Source organism: Parasteatoda tepidariorum, chromosome 7 (genome assembly GCF_043381705.1).
Source record: "Parasteatoda tepidariorum isolate YZ-2023 chromosome 7, CAS_Ptep_4.0, whole genome shotgun sequence".
NCBI lineage: Eukaryota > Metazoa > Arthropoda > Arachnida > Araneae > Theridiidae > Parasteatoda > Parasteatoda tepidariorum.
The window spans coordinates 43,359,705-43,382,143 of record NC_092210.1 but is presented as its reverse complement, the minus strand read 5'-3'; the positions used below and the strand labels follow the sequence as shown (position 1 = coordinate 43,382,143).

General features: G+C 30.0%; 2 protein-coding genes and 1 long non-coding RNA gene across 4 annotated transcripts in view; 1 reads left to right on the top strand and 2 right to left on the bottom strand.

Annotated features, from left to right (window-relative positions):
• Positions 1–5,958, top strand: part of LOC107445428 (BMP and activin membrane-bound inhibitor homolog) — a 50,806-nt gene extending 44,848 nt beyond the window's left edge. For both annotated transcript variants that reach the window (XM_016059813.3, XM_071183350.1), the window contains exon 3: positions 213–5,958. In XM_016059813.3, coding sequence (XP_015915299.1) covers positions 213–673 — 461 coding nt within the window. In that variant the 3' untranslated portion in view covers positions 674–5,958. The remainder of the gene's footprint in view (positions 1–212) is intronic.
• Positions 1–22,439, bottom strand: part of LOC139426016 (uncharacterized) — a 207,388-nt gene that overhangs the window by 16,579 nt on the left and 168,370 nt on the right. The window lies entirely within an intron of this gene.
• LOC107445426 (uncharacterized) lies at positions 9,677–21,231 on the bottom strand. The gene is made up of 4 exons (XM_016059812.3): positions 21,204–21,231; positions 18,254–18,344; positions 12,800–12,930; positions 9,677–10,426 (listed from the first exon to the last, which is right to left on the bottom strand). The coding sequence occupies exons 1-4, from the start codon at positions 21,229–21,231 to the stop codon at positions 10,173–10,175; spliced, it is 504 nt and encodes a 167-aa protein (XP_015915298.1). The 3' UTR covers positions 9,677–10,172.

Here is a 22,439-nt window from a genome sequence, read left to right as displayed (position 1 = left end):
CTCGATTAATAAATTAAAACAACTAGGAAAATCTGTCTCTATATGTCTCTACAATGGATTCTTTTAGTGTTCCAAAGCCGAAAAAAACTGGAAGCCGCTAGCTTAGATACTAAGCGCGTTCTTCTATGAAGCTTTTCTATAATAATTGAAACTATAATCGTTGCTTTGTTTCCTTTGAAGAAGTCTTACGGTATATTTTTTTATGTTTACAGGTTTTCTGTCGAATGAAGATTACTTCTACAGGCATGGCGGCAACAATAAGAACAACGGCACCTCCATGCACCAACAGATGTGGTTCAAAGCGGCAGTGATTGCAGTACCCATTGCCGGTGGTTTTATTCTGATTATGCTCATTGTTATGGCAGCCAGAATGCTTAAAGCAGACCACAAGAGACACAGACAGTTCAACGAGATACGGAAACATGGCAGGCTGAACACACACGTTGTCTACACGGGAGAGAAGACACTGGGCCGAAATTTTCTTTATTTACCCAAATCACTAAGCTGCGTCGTTTTAGGCAATGATGCGGCCTTCCGCCATCCACAATTACAGAGGAGCTTCACATCTGCAAGTAGCATTGGACATTCAAATAACCTGTACAAAAATGTTTCGATAGCACTCTCGACTGATACAGATGTATCCAGAGATAAATATTTTGTTTTCGATCTGTGATATGTATCAGTGTATTAATGTCCGGGTCCATTTGAATCATTTTGGTGGTAAGAGTCTGACGTCGGTGAATATTGTGAAATTCATATTGTCTGGATGGATTTAACAATACATCTGAAATGTGTTGTCGTTTGTGCACCCATGTTGTGCATCTTGTGCCATTTCCATATTTTGTCTTATGAGTTAAGACCAGTTTCTTCTTATAACCCTTGATTATTAGCTAATACCTGAAATAGTTGAAAATAATTCTTAAAAAAAAATGACATTCCCTTGCTCTTCGACTGAAAGTTCAGACTATTTCGCATATAGTTTATCCTCCCAAATAGCGTTAACTAACTAACTCGTTAATACATATTGTTTTTGCTTTAAGACGGAATTTTTTTTAAAAATAAATCAATAAAAACCGGTGGTACATGCATTTATTAAGAGTAAAAACTATTCGCAATCAAAAATTCCTGATCAAATTACTGTATAAAATACCGGCACTTTAGATGCATCATATATAAAATCCTTTTTATTGCAAAATCCATTTTCACCGTAAAATATTGTACCGTAATTTTTACGGTAATATTTATTTAGTTTGAGTGATTTAATGTTCTTGCTGTAATTATTATCATAAAAATTACGGTATATCAGTTTTTTTGTTCCGTACCATGTTTCGATAAAAATGGAAATTACTGTGAAAATTACTGTGAAGTGCCGAAACTTTTTACCGGAATTTTTTGCTGTGCACTAAATTTTTTTCAAAATAGCACTTTTCCCATAGTTGTATTGATTAATATAAAATTTACGGAACGTCCAACTAAAAAAAGAAAAACAATAATTAGAATAAACATTATGTGGGTTGCCCAAATTGGCTATTAAGTACATGTATCAGCTGAACTCTTTTGCTTAGATATTAAAAAAAATCTAGAAATTTTTTGTTTGCATACGGAGTTATACAAATATTTTTTACTAATACTTAACTTCACAAGTATTAGCACTTTATAAAAGCTATTTTCGTTTTTTTACAACTGGCTTCTTTTACACTGTTAGAATTTTCAATCTAAAATTACAATAAATTAACCGGCAGCAGTCTGTCCATTCAATAAACCGTAAGGAACATTTCTTGCCTTTACGGTTTTGAAAACGTTTACAGCTTGTAAGGTTTAAAAAAAAAGCATGGATATAAAACTGTACGGTTTTTTAATCGTTTACAAATAGCATGGTTTCAATACCGTAAAGAAATTTACACTGGACCTAGCAGATAGTTTAGCAGCTTAATGATGCTACCCTCTAAGCATGAATTAGAGCGTCGTATTTTAATAGCACGGGGTAACAAATTGGGGAGTGTAGAATGTTGGCAACTTTTCAGGTGTCGAAGGGAATTGTGGAAATATTGTATTGTCAATGTTCTTGGACTCGAACCCTGATGATCATGAGATCGACAGATTAGCCCTCTGAGCTATATAATGTACCTATCTGCAAGGAACTAAGTGACTTCATTAGATGAGCCTAGTTGGTACGATAAAATTATAGTTGTTTAACCGTATTAAGTTAAAGCAGTTATTAAACTGTTTTTCTCACAGTAGATAGCAGTTAGAATACCATCTTATTTATGGTTATTCGACTGTTTCATTCGCATATGGTGAAATAGCAATTAAACGAATTGCTATTTAACTGTTTTTTTCCGAGAAATTTCTAACAATGTATAAGCGAGCCAATTTTGAAATGTAGGTAATTTAATCTATTTCCAGTTCTGTCATTGCTTCTCAACTTTTTTTTCAAAAAAAATTCCTTCCCATTTTGCATAACGTATGCAAGGAAAATATCAACTTAGTCTGTTAATTTACCCTAAATTTGTTTCATACATGATGAATTACGACTGAAACTGGTTCAGATGTATCCAGACAAAATTCGATAGTCGCTTCGATGATCGCCAAAGTGAGCCAATTCTCTGCATTTCAACATCCCATCGTGGTTTTTATTTTTAATAAAGCGATTTTTTCACGCTTTTTGTCGCGAATATGAGCTCGAATGCATAGCACCTTATCCTCATCCATTGTGTAGATAACTTGTACATAGAAAAAACTATATATTTACATCCATCCTGATTGTTCCTATTTCAAACAAAGGTATGGATTAAAAAAAAGTGTTGCTCCGCCCAAGTATAGTGCTTCATCTTTTTCTATAAATGCCATATATATATATATATAAACTGTAAATGTTTAATGTAATATTCTAAAGTAATTCGTGAAAAAAAAATTTAAATGTAGTGCCAAAGTTATTCTCCTTTAATTTTCCTTCATTGATGTAGTGAAAACCACGCTTACGGAATGATTTAGATCAATTTCAAAGCTATTTTTGTCATTTTCAAATCTATCAGATAGATAATATTTCATTAAAAAGGAAACTACGTCACATCTCATATAAATGATCCCAAGAAACTAAAGCGGAGAGATATTACTTGTTTAAAAACTTCATTTGCTTCAAAAGCTTTGCTTTTGCTTCAAGTTTTTAAACAAGCAATGCGTCTCATGTTATTTCTAACAGACGCAAAATGTACTCGAAGTCTTGAGATATTTTCGAAAACAAGCAAAACGCTTATGACGTTATAGATGTCGGAACAATTTCCTCTGAACAATGCTGGTTTTAGCGAAAAACATTTTGTTTTAAAAATGTTCGTTATGACATTCCTAGAATCTTTTTCTGAAAGTCGTTTTTTATTAAGAAAAGAAAGAAAGAACATTACTTTTGTCATATACTAAAATGAAATTTTGCCATAATAACCCTAATTTTGTAATTAAAGTTATCCATTAATTGTTATCATTACTCATTAATCATTACTATATCATTACTTTTTTTTTACTTTGAATACTTATAAATTGTTATCATAAGTGTTAACACCGAAGTCAATACCAAAATTTTAATTTTCTGTATAAAATATTAGTACCGTTTATAGAATAAAAAAATTACTTTGTTGTTACACAGAAAATTTTAAAAAAATACTTTTAATTTTACAGTCACATTTTTTCTCAAAGGTTAATTAATAAACTCATCTTTTTAAATGAAAACCATATGCATGTATAAGCAATTTCATTAACATCGGGCAAAATGCTATGCTTTCTATAAACATATTAAAAGCAAAACTAATCATTATTTCCCTCCACCTTATTGTTGAATTAAAACTAAAACTTTAGAAGTATGAAGGATACAAATTGATAAATCTGATTTAGATTTATTAATTTTTGTTCGAAATCTCCCTGTACAGAATAATGAATTATATATTTTTAGGGTAGTTAGAAAACCAAATTAACCCATTATTGCCCACAGTCCCTTTTAAGGGACGGTTCTAAAAGTGTATTATAAGATCACTAAAATTATATTTTTGGCATAATTTCTGCGTAAATTTAGTTTTAAGTATTATTTTTCTTTTAAATCTTAGCAATGGCAGCATTGTGCAAAATGGCTATATTTTGCATGCATTATAATTTTTTTCGTCTGCCGAAGAGTAATTTTATATTTTTTTTCTCATGAAATTTTTTTATTTAGTAATTATCTTGTAATCAGCAAATTTTTCACTAAATATAACTATATTTTATCTCATATTAGTTTGGAGGGGAGTAAACTTTTCATTGTGCACCCCCTTCAATTTTTTTCAATTTGTAACAAAATCATTTTTGGTAATTTTCATACTGATTTCATGATTTTTCATATTGATATCGAAATCGATAATAATTTGGGTCCTGGACATAAATGGGTTAAAAAGTAATTTACCTATGATAAATTGTCAAACGAGATTTTATATTTGTCAAATTTAAGAAAAACCCAATTGTATTTTATTAGTTTGATAATCGATAATTGTGTATCGTTTCCATACAACTCTGAATTATTTCAACAATAGCCAATGCTTTACGAAAAGTTACCGAACAAACTATTAAAAATTAGAAAACAGTTTCTATCGACCTATTGTGATTATCATGCCATAAGCTTGAAAGTACTTAAATGAAAGCAGAATTCGTATCAATCAGCCACAGCTGGGATTCGAACATTGGTTACCTCATTGGGAGGTGAATGCCCTATCCCTTGACCACCGCAGCTCTTCGACCACCTTTGAGGATATTTTTACGTCAGCACTATGGTCAGTGGGAGCCGGGAGCAGAATTTGAATCGACCAGCCATCACTGGAATTCGAACCTGGAAACCTCATCGGGAGACGAACGCTCTATCACCTGAGACGCTGCGTCTCCACGAACAAGGTTCAAAGATATTATTATAAATTAATAATGTCATAATCGACGATCATTCCGGTAGAAGACTTTAAAAGTTGTATTTGAAACTGCCGAGTGCAGAAGTATAGTACGGCTTTCAGGAGAACTCCTCCAGACATGAGTCTCGCGTCGTGGCGGGTACCATGGTTACGAGAAAAAGTCGCTTCGAATAGGGGTGTAAGGTGAATAGTTTTGTCTTGATCTTGGCATAGGTCAGTGTGAGTAAACTAATTAACACCTTCATTCGTCCTTTGCACCCCCATTAGAAATGTGTTCTCGCTTGTTACCATAGCAGCAGACAGCCCCAGACATTTAGTCTGGAGGAGTTCTCCTCAAAGCCGCGCTATACAATGCACCAGCTGGTGATTACTCAACATAATTCGCATAAAATTTTCAGAAGATATTATATCAGTCTTGAAAATTAATAGCTGTTCTTTGTATATCGATTTATTGGTTTGATAACATATAAAACCAAATTGGTTTTACTTCTTAACCTCTACAATTCTAAATAAAATTATATTTTAGGGTCTCATGTACACATAAATAGCAAGCAATTTTAGCATTTTAAAACAAAATTTTAAAATTGCATTTTAATGCTTTTTATACATGAGATAGAGCTTCTTAACACCTCATCAAGCCCAACTCGGTAAAAGCTTAAAAAATGTAGCAATGCGTCGCGTATTATTAGAATTACCACGTTTATTCACTCTTCATATACATGTATGATACAATAAAGTACAAAAAATGCTATTTCCTATTCAATTCCTTGATTTTTAATTGAATGAAACATTGTATTAATTGTTATAATAGAAATTCATTATTTTGACTACATTTTTCGCTTTTAATTATGTTATATAATAAGGAACATTGTTCATAATAAAAATTTACTTTATAATTTGTTATATTTTCAACAATACATTTTAGATTTGTTGTTTCTGTACATTTTAATGCTTGATGTATATTTCGTAAGCATTGTTTGTTATAAAATGTGAGATATAGATATTATTTATTGACTAATAAAAACATTTTAAAACTAAACTGATCTTTGTTTTTATCTTTTCATTACTGTATACTTGATTGAGGTTCCGATTTTTTCATTTTAAAAATGGGGATTTTGTATGTTTATGATTTCATTGTTGTAATTATATATTTTTTTAAAAATAATCATAAATTTCCCTTTATAAACAAAAATTTATTTTTTTCACATAATTTAAATTTATTTTTTCTTATGAAATCTGCTTGAATGATAAACTAATAAAAAATCTAGATCCTGTTGACTTTTAAGCGTAAGTTCATATTGGATCGAGAGCTCTAATTTATTAATCCAAATACATGGATGCCAATTGCTCTGCTTTCTGCAATTAAGTAGAGAATCAAAGCTTAAATCTTGCAGATATTTTTTTTCCAAAAATCATCAACACTTTTAACTCTATATATGCATGTTGATATGCATGTTTGGGTTACTTATATGTCTTGGTTGAGAAATACACTTAAAAATATTATAAATTAATAATAGTACAACAATTTTGCAGGATGCCACCTGTTCCGCTTCCTAAAAAAAATTACAGGTAGGCAATCGAAGAAAATTAAGTAGAGAATAGCTTAATCTTGCAGATATTTTTTTTTTAAATCAATAACACTTTTAACGCTTTACCGCAATTTAGCTGGAAAAAACTCAAGGTTGATATGCATGTTTGGATTATTTGGTCTTGGTTGGGGAATATACTTAAAAAATAAGATAAATCAATAATCGTACAACAATTTTGCTATCATTAGAAAACATTTTCCCTAATAGTGGAGCAAGTTGGCATAAATATGTAATTGAACTTTATGCCTAATATTTCAAGTCTGTTATTCCATTTCATTACCACAAAAAAGGAGTAAATTAACAAAGTGGATACAAGGCACATAAGTATTAAATTCCTTCCTATTTGTACATATTAATATTTTCTATTACTTTTTCTTAAGCATTTTCTACTACTATCATTTTCCCTTTCGTTTTTGCTTCCATAACTCTTTTTCAATTTTGTGCATTAAGGAACTTGCTCTTTGAGTCTAATATTTCTACCATGGATTTGAAAAGAAATAATAATTTAGCTCCTGGTAAAAGATATGTTAATAATTTCACTTATATAAACTATTTATAAGATATATAGAAATATAAAGTAATGTAAATATAAACATGATATCCTGAAAATTTCGGCGAAATTAAAAACGTCTAAACTTCTTTGATTTACCCAAATTTTTTAAAAGAAAACTTGATCTTAAAAAAATAATATTTTAGTAAATATAAAAGAGCATAAGTAATGCAACTTATATTATCTATTATATTACTGGATAAGCTTTATTCCAATTTTTATGACGCATTCAAAATTAGGACTTAAAAAGCTGAAACAACGCATGTGCGATAAGAATTATCTAGCTTTGTAATAACAAAACAACCAGGAATAAAAGTAGAGCCAAAAAAAAAATAAAGCTTCCAAATTATTTATTTANAATATTTTCTATTACTTTTTCTTAAGCATTTTCTACTACTATCATTTTCCCTTTCGTTTTTGCTTCCATAACTCTTTTTCAATTTTGTGCATTAAGGAACTTGCTCTTTGAGTCTAATATTTCTACCATGGATTTGAAAAGAAATAATAATTTAGCTCCTGGTAAAAGATATGTTAATAATTTCACTTATATAAACTATTTATAAGATATATAGAAATATAAAGTAATGTAAATATAAATATGATATCCTGAAAATTTCGGCGAAATTAAAAACGTCTAAACTTCTTTGATTTGCCCAAACTTATTAAAAGAAAACTAGATCTTAAAAAAATAATATTTTAGTAAATATAAAAGAGCATAAGTAATACATCTTATATTATCTTGTACTGCTGGATAAGCTTTATTCCAATTTTTATAACGCATTCAAAATTGGGACTTAAAAAGCTGAAACAAAGCGTGTACGATAAGAATTATCTAGCTTTGTAATAGCAAAACAATCAGGAATAAAAATAGAGCCAAAAAAAATAAAGTTGCCAAATTATTTATTTATTTATTTTGAAAATTTGGCAACCGTGTCTCTTTTTTAAAAAATATTGAATAGGACTAATATTTAATAGAAATAATATTGGGAGTACAAATTAGTTCGGTCCGTTTTCAAGAGATGGCTCTGCTGTTATAAATGTTTCATAGTGACAGCTGGTTTCAGAGAGGTTAAACATCTGTCAATAATATTCTGTTTATATCGCTTTGAGTTTCATACAAAAACCCTGTTTTTTACTTTGATGAGTGTGTCAAGCTTAGTAGTAACGAAGCACCATTTGTGGGAGGTTTTATGTTTCTGCTTTAATTGGAAGAAAATTGCAGCTGAAGAGCATAGAATTCTTGTAGAAGTCTATGGTGAAAATGCTCCAACTGATAAATCATGTAGGGAATGGTTTCGACGTTTCAAGAATGGTGAATGGTGAAAGAAGAATGGTGAATGAAGAGTGGTGAATAGTTTTGTATACTATGAGCTGCTACAACCTGGGGATTCCATTACGGGCGATCGGTATAGGCTACAATTGATTCGTTTGAGCAGTACATTACGAGAAAAACGGCCAGAATACAAGCAAAGACATGAAAAAGTTATTCTTCTGCCAAATAACGGTCAGCCTGTTGTCGCAAATGTCGTACAAAACTATTTGAAAACGCTCAAGTGGGACATTTTACCACATCCGCTGTATTCGCTGGACATTGCTCCTTCTGATTACTGGTTGCTCCGACCGATGCAGCATGATTTGGCTGATCACCAGTTCACTTCTTTCTTAGAAATCGAAAATTAGCTCCCAACTTGGATCGCCTCAAAAGACGAGACATTTTTTCGAGATGCAATTCGGAAATTGCCTAAAGGGTGGGAAAAAGTAGTAGCCAGCAATGGACAATACTTTGAATAATCTGTTCATTCATTTTATTCCGCAATAAATGCATTTTTTATCACAAAAAAAACGGACCGAACTAATTTGTACACCCAATAGAAAAATTTATTTATTTTCTATGTTTCGCCGCGAAAGATAAGCCATAAAAAGCTAGTGATGACTTTCTAACTGAAACTTTTCTTGATGTGTTTCCAGGAATTTGTTTATGCTTCATTGAAATCCCCATCCTTATTGGAAATACCAGTACGGAGAAGATTAGCTTATAGAATGTCCATTAAAATTTCCAAATTCTAAGAAAAAAGAGTTAAGAATGAGGCTGAACCGTATTTTCTACGTTACATCCGGGCCGAGATAGCCTGCTTGGTAGAACGTTGGGCCCGTGTTCGTGAAAACGGGGAGTTCGAATCGCGCTGCTCGAAAAATCCCCATCTTTTAAATGGTGACTGATGCACGATAAATCTGTCGGGGTCACAAAGTCCTCATAGTTCCCATAACAAATAAATATCTCTTAGGGTACTGAATTGGATATTGATCGTTCTCTAGTTCTGATCAAAATTACGATCAGTGGATGAATGAGTGGATTGAGATTGCATCCTCCCTATAAAATGGGCTGTGACATGAGTGTGACTGAAGTCATATTCTTGGCCACTGAAAAAACCAGAAACGCACCCTTTGCCTTACGAATTTGTTTGATTTCAAGCAAGCTTGTTGACTGGCAAGTAGTATAAGTAACAACTACAATGTTGCATCCTTTTTTTGTCTATGTTTAGCATATTTATGTGTCGCTCTCGTATAGATGGAGAAAATTTAATTGTGAGGTAGAAAAAAGGGTGATAGTGGAAGCCTTTTCAGTGTTCTAAATTTTATTTGAAAACTTCAATTACAATAATTATGCGTATTCTTTATCATAAAAAATATGTACAATTCAAATTAACGGCCTTCTCGTATCATTTCCTTAATCATACATTACAAGTTATAAAGTTAAAACATTTTAACAAAGAATTTTTGGAAAATTTAACACAAATTTTGAAAAATTGGTTAAACAATGCCATTTTACAAAAATAACTACATAGAGCGTCATTAATGTAAACACTTATCTATGCCTTAACATAAATGTAAAATGAAAATTAACGAAACATTAACTCACAAACAGAATTTCATGATGATTATTTATATACAAGTTCTTATTGCTTGACCTTTATAGTCCCTAAAGAAAATATTTTTGACCATTACAACAGTCTGTCAATTAAGTGGTTATCACCAACAAATGAAAACAAGCATCACCGATTATGTTTAACAGTATATAATCGAACGTTGAACGATGCAGCTTTAAAGAAAGAACTATTTTCCCTCGTGTAATGATACATATCCTGGCGGAAGTGCCAAGTCGGAAGTCAAATATGGCAATCTCACTGTCGTAATGGTTAAAAGTTGAGTTGGTTGATAGGCTGGCTCTAACGGTCTACATGGGGTAGGGAGTCTCTCCAATTCTTGTTCGTTTCTAAAATATCGAGAATTTATAATCGTTTCAGGACAAGGATGAACTTGCGTGTAAAATGCAACATCTGGCTGAATGATGTTCTCGGAAGATAGAACTGGAACAAAATAAAAATAAGCATACTATTTATCAATACGCAAATTTGCAAAAATACAGAAGCACGAAAAATAATAAATAAAAATAAGAGCAAATAACGTCAATGAATCTATCGATATATCAACAGCGATGTACATATTTTTCTTTTTCGAATCGCAAGCACTTGCCAACACTATCGTTGTTATCATTGTTGTTATAAACACTATATTGTTTTTGACACCTCTTGTTCTTGAATTAAAATAATTAAATCAAGAACAATGATCAAACGTTGATCGGTCCGCAGCGATAAAAAGGTTGGAGAACACTGCTCTAGGCAATAGCACTTTCATACGCAACCATCTCTCAAATCAGTAAAACTTAGATAAACAGTCATTTTTTTAATTAATAGCAATTACATTTTTCAAATAAATATCGCTTATATACACAAGCATTTCTCCTGGCAATCATTCATCTATTAAGTTCTCCAGTACCTTTGAGCAATCATTCTGAAAAAGTTTAGTCAGAATGTTTTGGAGAAATCATCTACTGCCTTTGCATATTTCATAATTTGAATAAAAATTGTATCATGGGCAAACTATTATCCTTTAAAATATTTCATAAAAAATTGTGCAATTTTTACAACTGTAAGATTCACGGTGGCTGAGAGATTTTGTCGATGAAAAGGACAGGGATTCGATCTCCAGGAGCGACCTGAAGTCCTCTCAGCTTCAAATCAACCATTACAAATCAATCATTCAGTCTTAACCTTTGTGGCGTAACTACCATTACAAATATTAAATACTAAATCACTGGTATATAAGACATGTTAACTCGATTATATCGTGAGGTACCTTTTGATAGATGAAAGTTGACATAGTCGATAATTAATTCCCTTCATTGGTGACCTGCGGACGTGATATGAACTCGCTAACATGATGGAAGGTCCACATTAAACAGTTGATTTGCTTAATATAAACAGCTCAAAGAAAATAAAAATAAGAAAAAAAAGATCCGGTGAAGTAAATAAAGTCTCCAGGTAATAAACGATATAGAAAAAAAATGAGCAAAATGCTATAAACAAAAAATGACAGGAAAAAAAAAATTAGCGAGATGCTACAAAAAAATTTAAAAAATATAATGAGCAAAAATTGATATAAATAAATAAACTGCATGAATCAACTAGTGGTATTCTTCCATCGAATTCTATCACAGATAAAATTCTGGAAGAGAAGTAATGTGGCGTAACTACCACGACAAATTTTAAATACCGAATCACTAGTATACAAGACATGTTAACTCGATCTTGTCTTGAGATACCTTTTGATAGACGAAGGTTGACATAGTCGATAATTAATACCCCACACCTTCATGATCCCCTGGTCCACGACGGGCTGTTATGGGAACACTGTAATTTACAAATTTGGGAATAAAAACGTTAATGTTTGAAATTACAAAAAATAATAATTAAAATAAATAGGTAAATAAAAGGATTTTTTAAGACAAAAATTGCTAGTGTTGAATAGCATTTAATACAGAGTCAAGGATTGTTTCAAGTCATTAGAATCTACAAACACAATCTCAACCAATAACACTTATAAAGGCATGCATAGAATACTAAGCTATTTATAAATAGATTGTATTTTTTCTCCCTTCATTTTAACACAAATTAATTAGAAAAAATTGCATCCTATATCGGATTTTTGACACTCAATCCTTAATTCCACATATCTGCAATTTCGAAATAAAACACAGAATTGAAAGAACTTTATTTTTGAGAAATCAAACAAACTACCTCAAAGTCAATGCCGGTCATCAAACTAATACAGTTTCTTTACAATTGAGAGGATTGTAATGAAAATTCTGTGCATCATTACATTCACGGTACTCTGAATATGACCTATAAACTTGTGAAGGTATAGGCAAAGGTTACTATCGTTGGACCACTTATTTTTGGGAATGGATTTTGGCTTCAAATTTGATGATTAAATGAAGTTATTTATCTATCAAATTTGGTCAAACTTGCGACAAAATAATGGAGATGGGCCAACGGAAGAGGTAACCCAATTGCAGTAATTTTTACCTAATATCTCAGACAGTCCAATTTATAGCATGCTTATGTTCTCTAAATTTGGTTGCCATATTTAGATTTTTTTATCTTCTTTTTTTCTATTAAGAGTATGAAAAAAATTAATTCTTTTATGAGAAATGGATATTAATTAGGTGAAAATAAAGTATGATCATTGGATGAGCAATGAATACGTCAAAGAATGATTATTGGATTAGCAATGAAAATTGAAAAAAATGTGGGTTTCCATGATGGGTTGTTTTCTTTTTTTCTTTTTTTTTTAAAAAAAAGGAGTGGGGGAAATGTAGTGTAATATAATTATAAATTTACTTGTTCCTGGATAGTGCGATGTTAAATTTTCTGGAAGACGAACTACAGCTGTCTTGTAAGGTTTCCTCCAACACAACAAACATAAAAATATTAGAGCAACTATGGTGCATATGACTGAGATTGTAATAATCCTGAAATTAAAAATCAACATCAATACAAGCGAATGCTGTTACTCATAATTCAGAACAGAGTAATGGTCTATTAAGACCATGAACCAAATATTCAAAATAAATATAAAAAGAGTAGATTATTAGATTAGAAGATTTATTAAGCTTCCCATGTTTCTCCTCATGTTGTTTGGAAAATCTAAAAAAAAAATCTTAACGTAATTGTAATCCAAATCCTTTTGTCTAAAGATGGTTTCATGCGAAACATAATTTTTCTATTTTTTTCCTTTACTATTTCATTTAATAACGGACTAAGTTTACATTCGTAATGTTAAACGAAAAATGCAGATTTTTTAATCAATTCAGCAGAATAACTTTTAAGTGCTGAAATTTTGAAAAAATTATAATTTTAAATTCTTATTTCTCAACAACATTTGAACCAATTCCGTTCAAATATAATATTTTGGCAGTTAAAGTTGCACTGTTTAATATTATGTAAAAACCATGTGTACCTTACAATTCAAAACTTTTTTTTATCTGCTATTAAATAAAATGATAAAAAAATGATAAATAAATTTTTATAAATATATTTGCATGAAATTATAATTTATTAATTTATTTACTGTTTCGTATTTGCTTGAATTATGGAAAGCAAATACCCATTAGTGAAACTCAACAAACTAAAACAATTTACTTATTTTTTTATGAACAAATTCGAACAATTTTATTCCATAGTTTTGAAGCAAAAATAGGCGTCAATTTACCAGAGAAAAGCAATTTAGTAATAACCGAAGTACATTTTAAGCTTCACCAGGCGTGAATTAGGAACACAAAAGTGATTTGAAACAGAGAATGTATTGTTGCCAAAGAAAGAAGGAAAATAAATGCATTTTGTCCTGATTTTCTTCACACGGCCACTGCGGTTTTTCTAGTTTTTTTTTCCCATCTTATTTATTTTTCATTTTCTATTTCACTCTTGGCTACCGGGGTTTTCCTAGTTTTGTTTTTCAACTTTTTCAACTTCCGTTGGCAACTTTGCATTTCGTTTTCTCATTCATGCCTAGTAAATCTTAAGAATGTGCACCTATTTTTGAGATCTCGAAACATGTCAACATTTATTACTATCTTCATATTTTTTAAGCCAATGAAGTATTTATCATAAAGTATACAGAGTTACATTTGGGCCTTGATTATTATTTTGATCATAATCTTATTCTTGTAGAACAAATTTTAAAAGGGACAATGCGGTTCTTAAAAAGTAGGAAAACTGTGTTTTAACATTTTAATTATGAAGTTTTCTTTAATTTTAAAAATGTAATTTCGAAACTTAATATTTTGTAACCAGATACTTGGATTTATTGAAAGGGAATATAGTGGTGAATATAAATGTAATAAGATACATTTTATCTTCCTAGTTTTGGTACCACTATTTCAGTTTCTTAAAGACTTTGTGTTCAAAAGGAGACTACGTCCTGAGTTATAAAACTAGCTTTTAAATGAAAGAAACAAACAAAAAAATTATTATAGCGATATTTGGTGATAAATGTAGCTGATCATAAGTAAAGAGGTTGAGTGGCATTTCATGGTGAATTAGCGAAAATCAGTTTCAGAATGTATAAATGCAACAGGATTTATTCGCAAAGGAAACTAAACTTAAATATTTGGCGGAATGAAACAATGTTTTAACAATAAATCATGCAATGTTCTTAATCATAGATATTTCAATATTTTTAAAATACCACATAGCATTCACTAATTTCTGCAATTACAGAAAAAAGATCTCAAATTATATAAAACCCTGTAAATGGACATTACAATTATAATCTCTTCCAAACCCTCTGCATTTTTACTACAATCTCTAGCTTTTTTTTCTTTTTTTTTGGCTCTTTAAACCTTTTTGCTCTGCAACTCTGTATATAATTATAATAATTTATCCAAATTTGGTTTTAGACTGTAATCATAACAAAAATGAAGTTAAAACAACATAGCCACCATTACTGTCATACAAAAAGTTCATGTATTCAAATTCTAAAATCTTTAAAAATCATAAATAGTTCAATGGATTCAAATTTTTGTTTCGAATGAGATTAAAGAGGAAACAATCTTTCCTTTATGATCAGAAATCAGCTCAAAAATTATCTATTTCCTAGAAACTTTGAGATATTTTTCTATTAACTATGAAAATAAATTTTGAGATATTTTTCTATTAACTATTAACTATGAAATCAACCATAAATAAATAGACCTTTCCGAACTAACACAGAACGTTGAATGAAAAAGCTTCTGTTCTTATTTTATTCTGCTTTTTTATTGTCTCAACTTGGTCGCTTAACAACGGAGAAACATTAAGCATCGTCACAATACAAAGCTTTCTATACCTTACTTGGCTGGGGTGTACTATATGCAAAGTAAAAATCGGACCTCCTTTAATAACTTTTGATCTAATGATCAGATCTTCACGTTTTAGGACTAGATCTTAATGGCTCGAGGCAGTGACCTCAGATACGCTAATTAAAAAAGTTACAAAATCAGACACAGAAACGTACTTCCTCTGAATTAACATACCTTTTTTCAACGGATTTGGACTTTTGATCACCAAAATTTAAAGAGTAGCAGCAATCTAGGAAATATGGTCCCCATAGTTTGGTCGAGAGAGCAATTCAAGGTTTAGATCTCTTAATATTAATTTTGCTTTTTGTGCATTTCGTCATATCTCTAGAATTTTAGCGAATTCAAAAAGCTTTACAGACAGTTATAATATTTGTTTATCCAAAGATAATTCCATGCAAAAAATACATTTTAGTAAATATTTATTATTTTTTATTATTTTATTAAATAATAGTCGAATAATCTTTGAATTGCAAGGTATACAGTTTTTTATATCATTTTAAAGTATGCAAATTCACGTGGTAAAATACAAAATTTGAGCAAAATCGGTTGAATAGTTCCTGAAGGACGAATTTTAAATTCACGACTTTTTCAAAATTTGATTTCTCAGAAACTATTCAACCAATTTAGCTCAAAATTTGTATTTTTTCATTTAAACTTACATGTTTTAAAATTATGTAAAAAATTGTAAGTCTTACAATTCAAAATTTTTTCTACTATTACTTGATAATATAATAAAAAAAGTAATACTTTTTAATATTTATTTTTTGCATAGGATAAACGAATTTTAAAATTGTGGGCAAAAAATTTCCAACTCACTTAAAAAGTTCGCGAGATTAGGCAAAATACTCAAAAATCAAAATTAACAAGGGGTTCAAATTTTGGAGAGCTCTCCTGACCAAATTATTGGGACCATATTTCCCAGATTGTGATTATGTCCTATATTTTGGGAGTCAAAAATCCGGATCCGTCTAAAAAAAGGTATGTTTATTCAGAGAAAGTAAGCTTTTGGGACTAATTAGAGTAACTTTATTTCAAGTTACTCTAATCTGCATTTATTAATTAACATATATGAAATCACACCCTCGAGCCATTAAGATTGAGTCCTAGAATGTGAAGATCCGATTATTAAATCAAAAATTAATCAGGGTAATTCCTTTTTTGCGCACTGTACACCTATGATGTTTAGAGCCACCTGAAACGATCCCAGTGGTCCGTTATTTGAACTCTGGGGTCAGTAAACAAACATCTTTCTCACCCATTTTACCTTCTACATCACATTTGAGAATACGCATCTTCTTAAAAAATTAGCATATTCTGTTTCAAGTTTAAATACATGAATGTTTCAATTTCGACTATTTTTCGGAGCTATTTTGACAGAGATTTTCACAAAATTTTAAAAAATTATATTTTACAGGGAACTACTGTCTGAAAAATTTAATTGAACGCATAAACATAAAAAATAATATTTGTCCAAATGAATACTTATATAAGAGGGGGGGTACCTTTGACCATCTTTAATTTACTCATTAAATTTAAATATATACATAAATATAAGCGATAACATGTAATTGTTCATCTAAAATAATAAGTTACTCAAGTTGAGCCCAAACCGATACTGATATCAAAAGTTTTTACCTCATGAATTTAAATTTATTATTGTCAGGTTAGGACAAAAATTTCTGCTTTTTTTTTTTTTTTTTTTTTTTTTTAAATTTTATTAATTTATAGACATTGCAGTGGTGGGTTCTTAAGGCGAAGAAACATATAAATATTTACAATGCACTCTTCAATTTACATCAAATAAATTTTGAAAGGTAACAAAAAAGTGTCCTCTAAATATTTACATTTAAGAAAAATGGATAGTAATAAGTGGTCTCTAATAAAAAAATCCATTCTTTAAAAAAATAGATTAATAATTACAAGAATCAGAAACATGTTAATTATACATAGAATTACAAGGAAAATGTGCGAAACAAGTAAGCATTCTAAATAACTTTAAATCTCTAGATCGTATTTCCAAGTACTATGACTCAATCTTAATGATTCGAAAACATTAACCTTAAATATTTTAATTACTCAGTGCGACAATATTTTAAATTACTGAATCAGAATAATATAATATATGGTATGTATATAATAATGTATAGAAAGAATATGGTCATTCTCTTAATATAGATACTTTTTCTTTAAGGGATTTGGATTCTCGATCCTAGAAATATGGAAATAGCCACAGTCTAGAAAATATAGTCCTAATAATTTAAACAGGAGGGCGGTTAATTATTTAATATTAATTTTTCTTTTTGCGCACTTCGCCGTGTTCCGAGAATTTTTCAAGCGATTTGATAAATTTTGGAGCACAACTCTAAAATCTGTTACGTAATTTAAAATTGCTACTGCCCTTTCCCCATAATTTTAAGATCACGAATACAAATTCACCGAAAGAGGTATTTTTATTCAGAAAAAGTGCATTTTTGAGTCTAATTTCGTACTTAAAATATCGTCTGCTCTATTTAATTAGTATATTTAAGGTTAGAAAGCATTAAAATTACGATTTACGCGAAGCATTAAGACCGAGACAGTATAGGATAATCCGATCATAAGACTTAAATTTAGATAGAGTGTTTACTGTTTGGCACACTGGTTTATTGTATAAGAAAGAATAAATAATTTAAATGAGAAAATACTCAATTCTGATCTAATTGGAAAATAATGATTATTAAAATACATAGGAAATGCATATTACAAATATTATTCAATTAGACTAAATTTAAGAGAATAATAATAAATAGAAGATAAATATACAACATGAAGCTAAATATACAAGATATAGGAAATGTACAAAAAATCACATAAAACTATTTTAGATAAACATATTTGTCTGATTAATTGCATGAAATAAAAGAAGACAATTTTATGTGCCATATCACAGATTTATAGATATTTTTCAATTTCTTACCAAAAATACCATTCGCTATAAATTGGTGAGAATGAATAAATTTCTGGATAACTGCTCTCTGGTGCTAGAGCCGGTGGCTCTGTTTCTGTTCCTGTGAGAGATAGAAAAAATTAAATAAAATAATGTATGAGAACAATAATATTAAAAAAAAAAACATTCTAATTTTACAGTAATCGATAAAATCTATAAAAAGAAAATATGTTTTTTGAAATTTTCTGCGCAGTCGATGCAGCAGCAAAAAGCATTGGATTGTCAGTCAGCGATGAAAAAACTAAATTCATGGCAATAACAAACAGAATCACAACTCTATGACCACATCAAACTACTGAATAGGAGTTTAAACAAGTAGTTCAATTTAAATATTTAGATACAATAGTAAACAATAATAATGACATAAAAATTTTAAGTAAATATACAATCAACATGGCTAACAGATTTTATCATGGATTAAGAAATCAGCTCAAATCAAAATGCATAAATTGAGTTCTAACCTGGTGTTCAGCTTAAGCAACGATTACTGAGCAATTAACAAAATAGATTAAGAGAAACTGATGAGTTTTGAGAGAAAAAAATAAGAAAATTTTTTGGTGCAGTAAGAGAAAGCGAAACCTGGAGAATTTGTTACAACCATGAGTTACAATCAAAATACAAAGGACCTAACGTAGTAAAAATGATCAAGATTTCTCAAATTAGGTGGCTAGGACATGTATTTCGATATAGCGATGAAAATCTTGTTAAAAAAATAACCTTCCAAACACCACAGATAAAAAGAAAAAGAGGAAGACCTAGATCAAGAAGGTTAGATAGAGTAGAGAAGTGGTTAAAGGACTTGGGAGTCAATAGATGGAGAAATATAGCATCAAATAAATATAGAGGGGATACACTGACTCAGACGGCTCTTACCGGTAACCGGCTGTAGTATCTAAGAAGAAGAAGAAGAAAAAGAAAATTTTGAAAATACTATCTTTGAAATTACGAAGGGTAACATAAAATTTTACTATCAAATAAAACTTAATTTTATTGTAAGATCAATATTGCAGTCGCTGCAATATCCCAGCGTCGCAACGGGGAGAAAAAACACGAGCGTCTTTTGTTTAAGCGATCGGCTTTCTAATCTGATGTTCATCTTAATTTTTTTTGCAAGATTTTTTTCATATTATTTTACAATTATGCTTCTATTCTTGCTAGATTTTTCACAAAGCATTTTAAATGTTTATATCTATTTATTTTTATTATACATTTTTGATTATATGTATTATTTATTTTTTAAATATTTAATTTCTTTTATTAATAATAATGAAAATTATTTGTCCATTGCATGATATATATACAGAAATTCATGGAATTTATCAATTCTGTTTTGGGACAGTTGGGAAATCGGGTAGTATTTTGAAAACTATCTGGATGATTTCCAACGTGCACTGTTAAAATTTCTCGAAAAAGATGATTAAATGACAATTTATTTTATTGTTATTTTACCATATTCAAATAAAACAATCAAATAACCATAAATAAGGTGGTATTCAAACTGTTAACTGTGAGAGAAACAGTTTTTTAACTACTTTCACCAAAAACAGTTAAACAACCAGAATTATGTCGCACCAACTAAACCCACCAAACGATGGTAGTGACTTAACAATTACGAGATTATTAACAATTATATTAAATAGTATAATTAATAATAATTTAAAAAATGATCTACGAATTCATCAGAAGGATATAATAAAACATTTAAGAATAAAAAAACACGTTAATTTTACTTTAATTTCTCTTTTTGTGAATGAAATTTATGCTTCTTTGACCTTCAAAACATAAGAACTAATTATACATTAAGTATGCTAATTAAGAAATAACTTTCATTATCATTTAAAATTTTATGTAACGTAATTGATTAAGATTAAGTATAATTAAAAATTATCAAGAAATAACATTCATTATCTTTTTGGAATAAATTTTGGTTTCAGCGTTACGTTATTCGTTAGGTTAAATATAAGTTATTTAACAAAAACTGTGTTCCGTACATCTACGAATTCGGTATAGAAAAATTATATGAACGAATATTTTATTAAAAGAGGCATTTAAATTTAAACATCGAAAATGAAGAATGCTTATATCAAGCATATATTATTTGGGAATTATTTTTGTCTCTGAAGTACTAATTTTGGCATATTTTAGAAACCATCAAATTGAAACGGTAAATAGTTTACTATCGAGTACAAGAAGATATAAATTAGTTGACGTTTACATTCTGCTTAACATCTTAATTAATATTAGTTCTTTGCTACAAAAGGTATGCTCGTTTTTAGCTGCGTCTTTTATTTTATAGCCGTCGTTGAACAGCCGACCCAATTTTAAGTTTACGGCTGCCAATGTTCAACTCCGTAGCCTTGTAATTTTGAACTCAATCGAGAAGACAAGGGAACTCCTGGATCAAATATTGAGAGTAAATATTTTGCCTTCGGAGAGGATTTTTTTGATGGAATTAACCCGCATTTGCGTTACATGGAGAGGAAAACCTTCTATAGTTAGTCTGACGGCAAGGGGACTCTAATCCATGATCCGTCAACCTCTAAAGAAACTCTACGTCAGCACTGTGGTCACTGCGAGACAGGTGCAGATTCGTATCGACCAGCCACAGATGGGATTCGTACCAGGTTCACCTCATTGGGTGGCAAACGTTCAATCCCCTGAGCCATCACGGCTCTTTAGTTGTGTATTTAAAATAATTTAGTTTATGCATCTGACAACTATATTCAATATACTGATAATAATAATTAGTTTCTATCCGCGTTTGCTTCATTAAGCCTAATTATAATTTTGTATTAATGTTCTCTTTGTGCTAACTGTATGGTAGATTTACAATTCATTTTATTTCATGAATAGTTGAGTGTTTGCATTCTAAATTAAATTTTCTTCTTGTAAATTGTTTCATGGAAACATCTTTACTTACTCTTATTTGTATTACATCTCTTAGTCATTATAAATTTTGATGTTAGTGTACATCAAAAGTTGTAACAACAGCTTTAAACCAAAAAAGGGTTATGAAAGATTCCTGGTGTTTCCCTACACCTACTATTCTCTGGTGTTTCCCTACACCTACTATTCTTGGTGTTTCCCAACATCTACTTTTCTTGGTGTTTCCCTACACCTAGTATTCTTGGTATTTGCTTAAACTGAGAACTATCCTTATTGCTTACCACTTTTAGTGTAAATTAGTTGCCACCAGTTAAGTTTCGGAAATACACTATTTTTCTTTACAGTGCAGAAAATTATAAGAAAATGATCTTCCTTACCATTCAATGTATCCAGTGTGGAAATGTCTATGTCTTAACATCTGCCCTGTGTTTTTGAAGAAGCTGCCTTTTTAGTCATGGATTCATCTTAGATGTTTCCCATAATGGACTACAAACAAAGTCACTTTAAAACACCTTGTTAGAATGCGAGACATGTCACAAATTCTGTGAAACAAAACAAACATTAATTTACAAGCGTTTATCGGATTTCAACTTACTAACATTACTGACATTCAAAATAAATTTGAAGCAAAAAACTTTGAGACACTGATGAATGACGATTGATTATCTGTTTGCACCAGTTATAATACTGACGAAAAAATACCAACACAGTAAAATAATCCGGATTAAATCACGATGTAAAGTACTGGCAAAGTAAAATTCATTTTTACCGTAAAATTATATACCGTAATTTTCATAGTTATATTTATTTAATTAGGGTGATTCAGTGATTTTACGGTAATTGTTACTGTAAAAATTACGGTACATCAGATGTTTTGTTCCGGAAAAAATGGATTATACGGTAAAACTGAATTAGGATCTTGAGTGCCGATACTTTTTACTAAATTTGATCCGGAATTTTTTACTGTATTGACAAATAATATGTTAGAATCTTATTACCGTCTGATTAATCGAAGATTTTCATGGTTTATATCTTCATTTAAAGCAAATGCAGATTAATTAAACTCGAAAAAATCCTCAGAAAAAGGGATTCATGTCTTAAGGGTTTTTTTTCACTTTATGAGTTGTATTGAATAATCAAAATTGGCTTTGTATTTAATAGTCGTTATTGCCTCCTTTTAATATTTACTGCTTTATTAAAATAAAATGTTGGTAATTAAAAATAAAATCCAAAATATTAATTTTATACATACACACAGGTAGTATTTTGA

Coding starts and splice junctions, on each gene's coding strand:
- LOC107445426 (XM_016059812.3), bottom strand. CDS start 21,231: ATGACTAAGAGATGTAATACAAATAAGA. Junction 18,345..21,203: donor GAGATGTAATACAAATAAGA/GTAAGTAAAGAT, acceptor TATCTCTCACAG/GAACAGAAACAGAGCCACCG. Junction 10,427..12,799: donor ATCGCACTATCCAGGAACAA/GTAAATTTATAA, acceptor ATTTTGTTCCAG/TTCTATCTTCCGAGAACATC.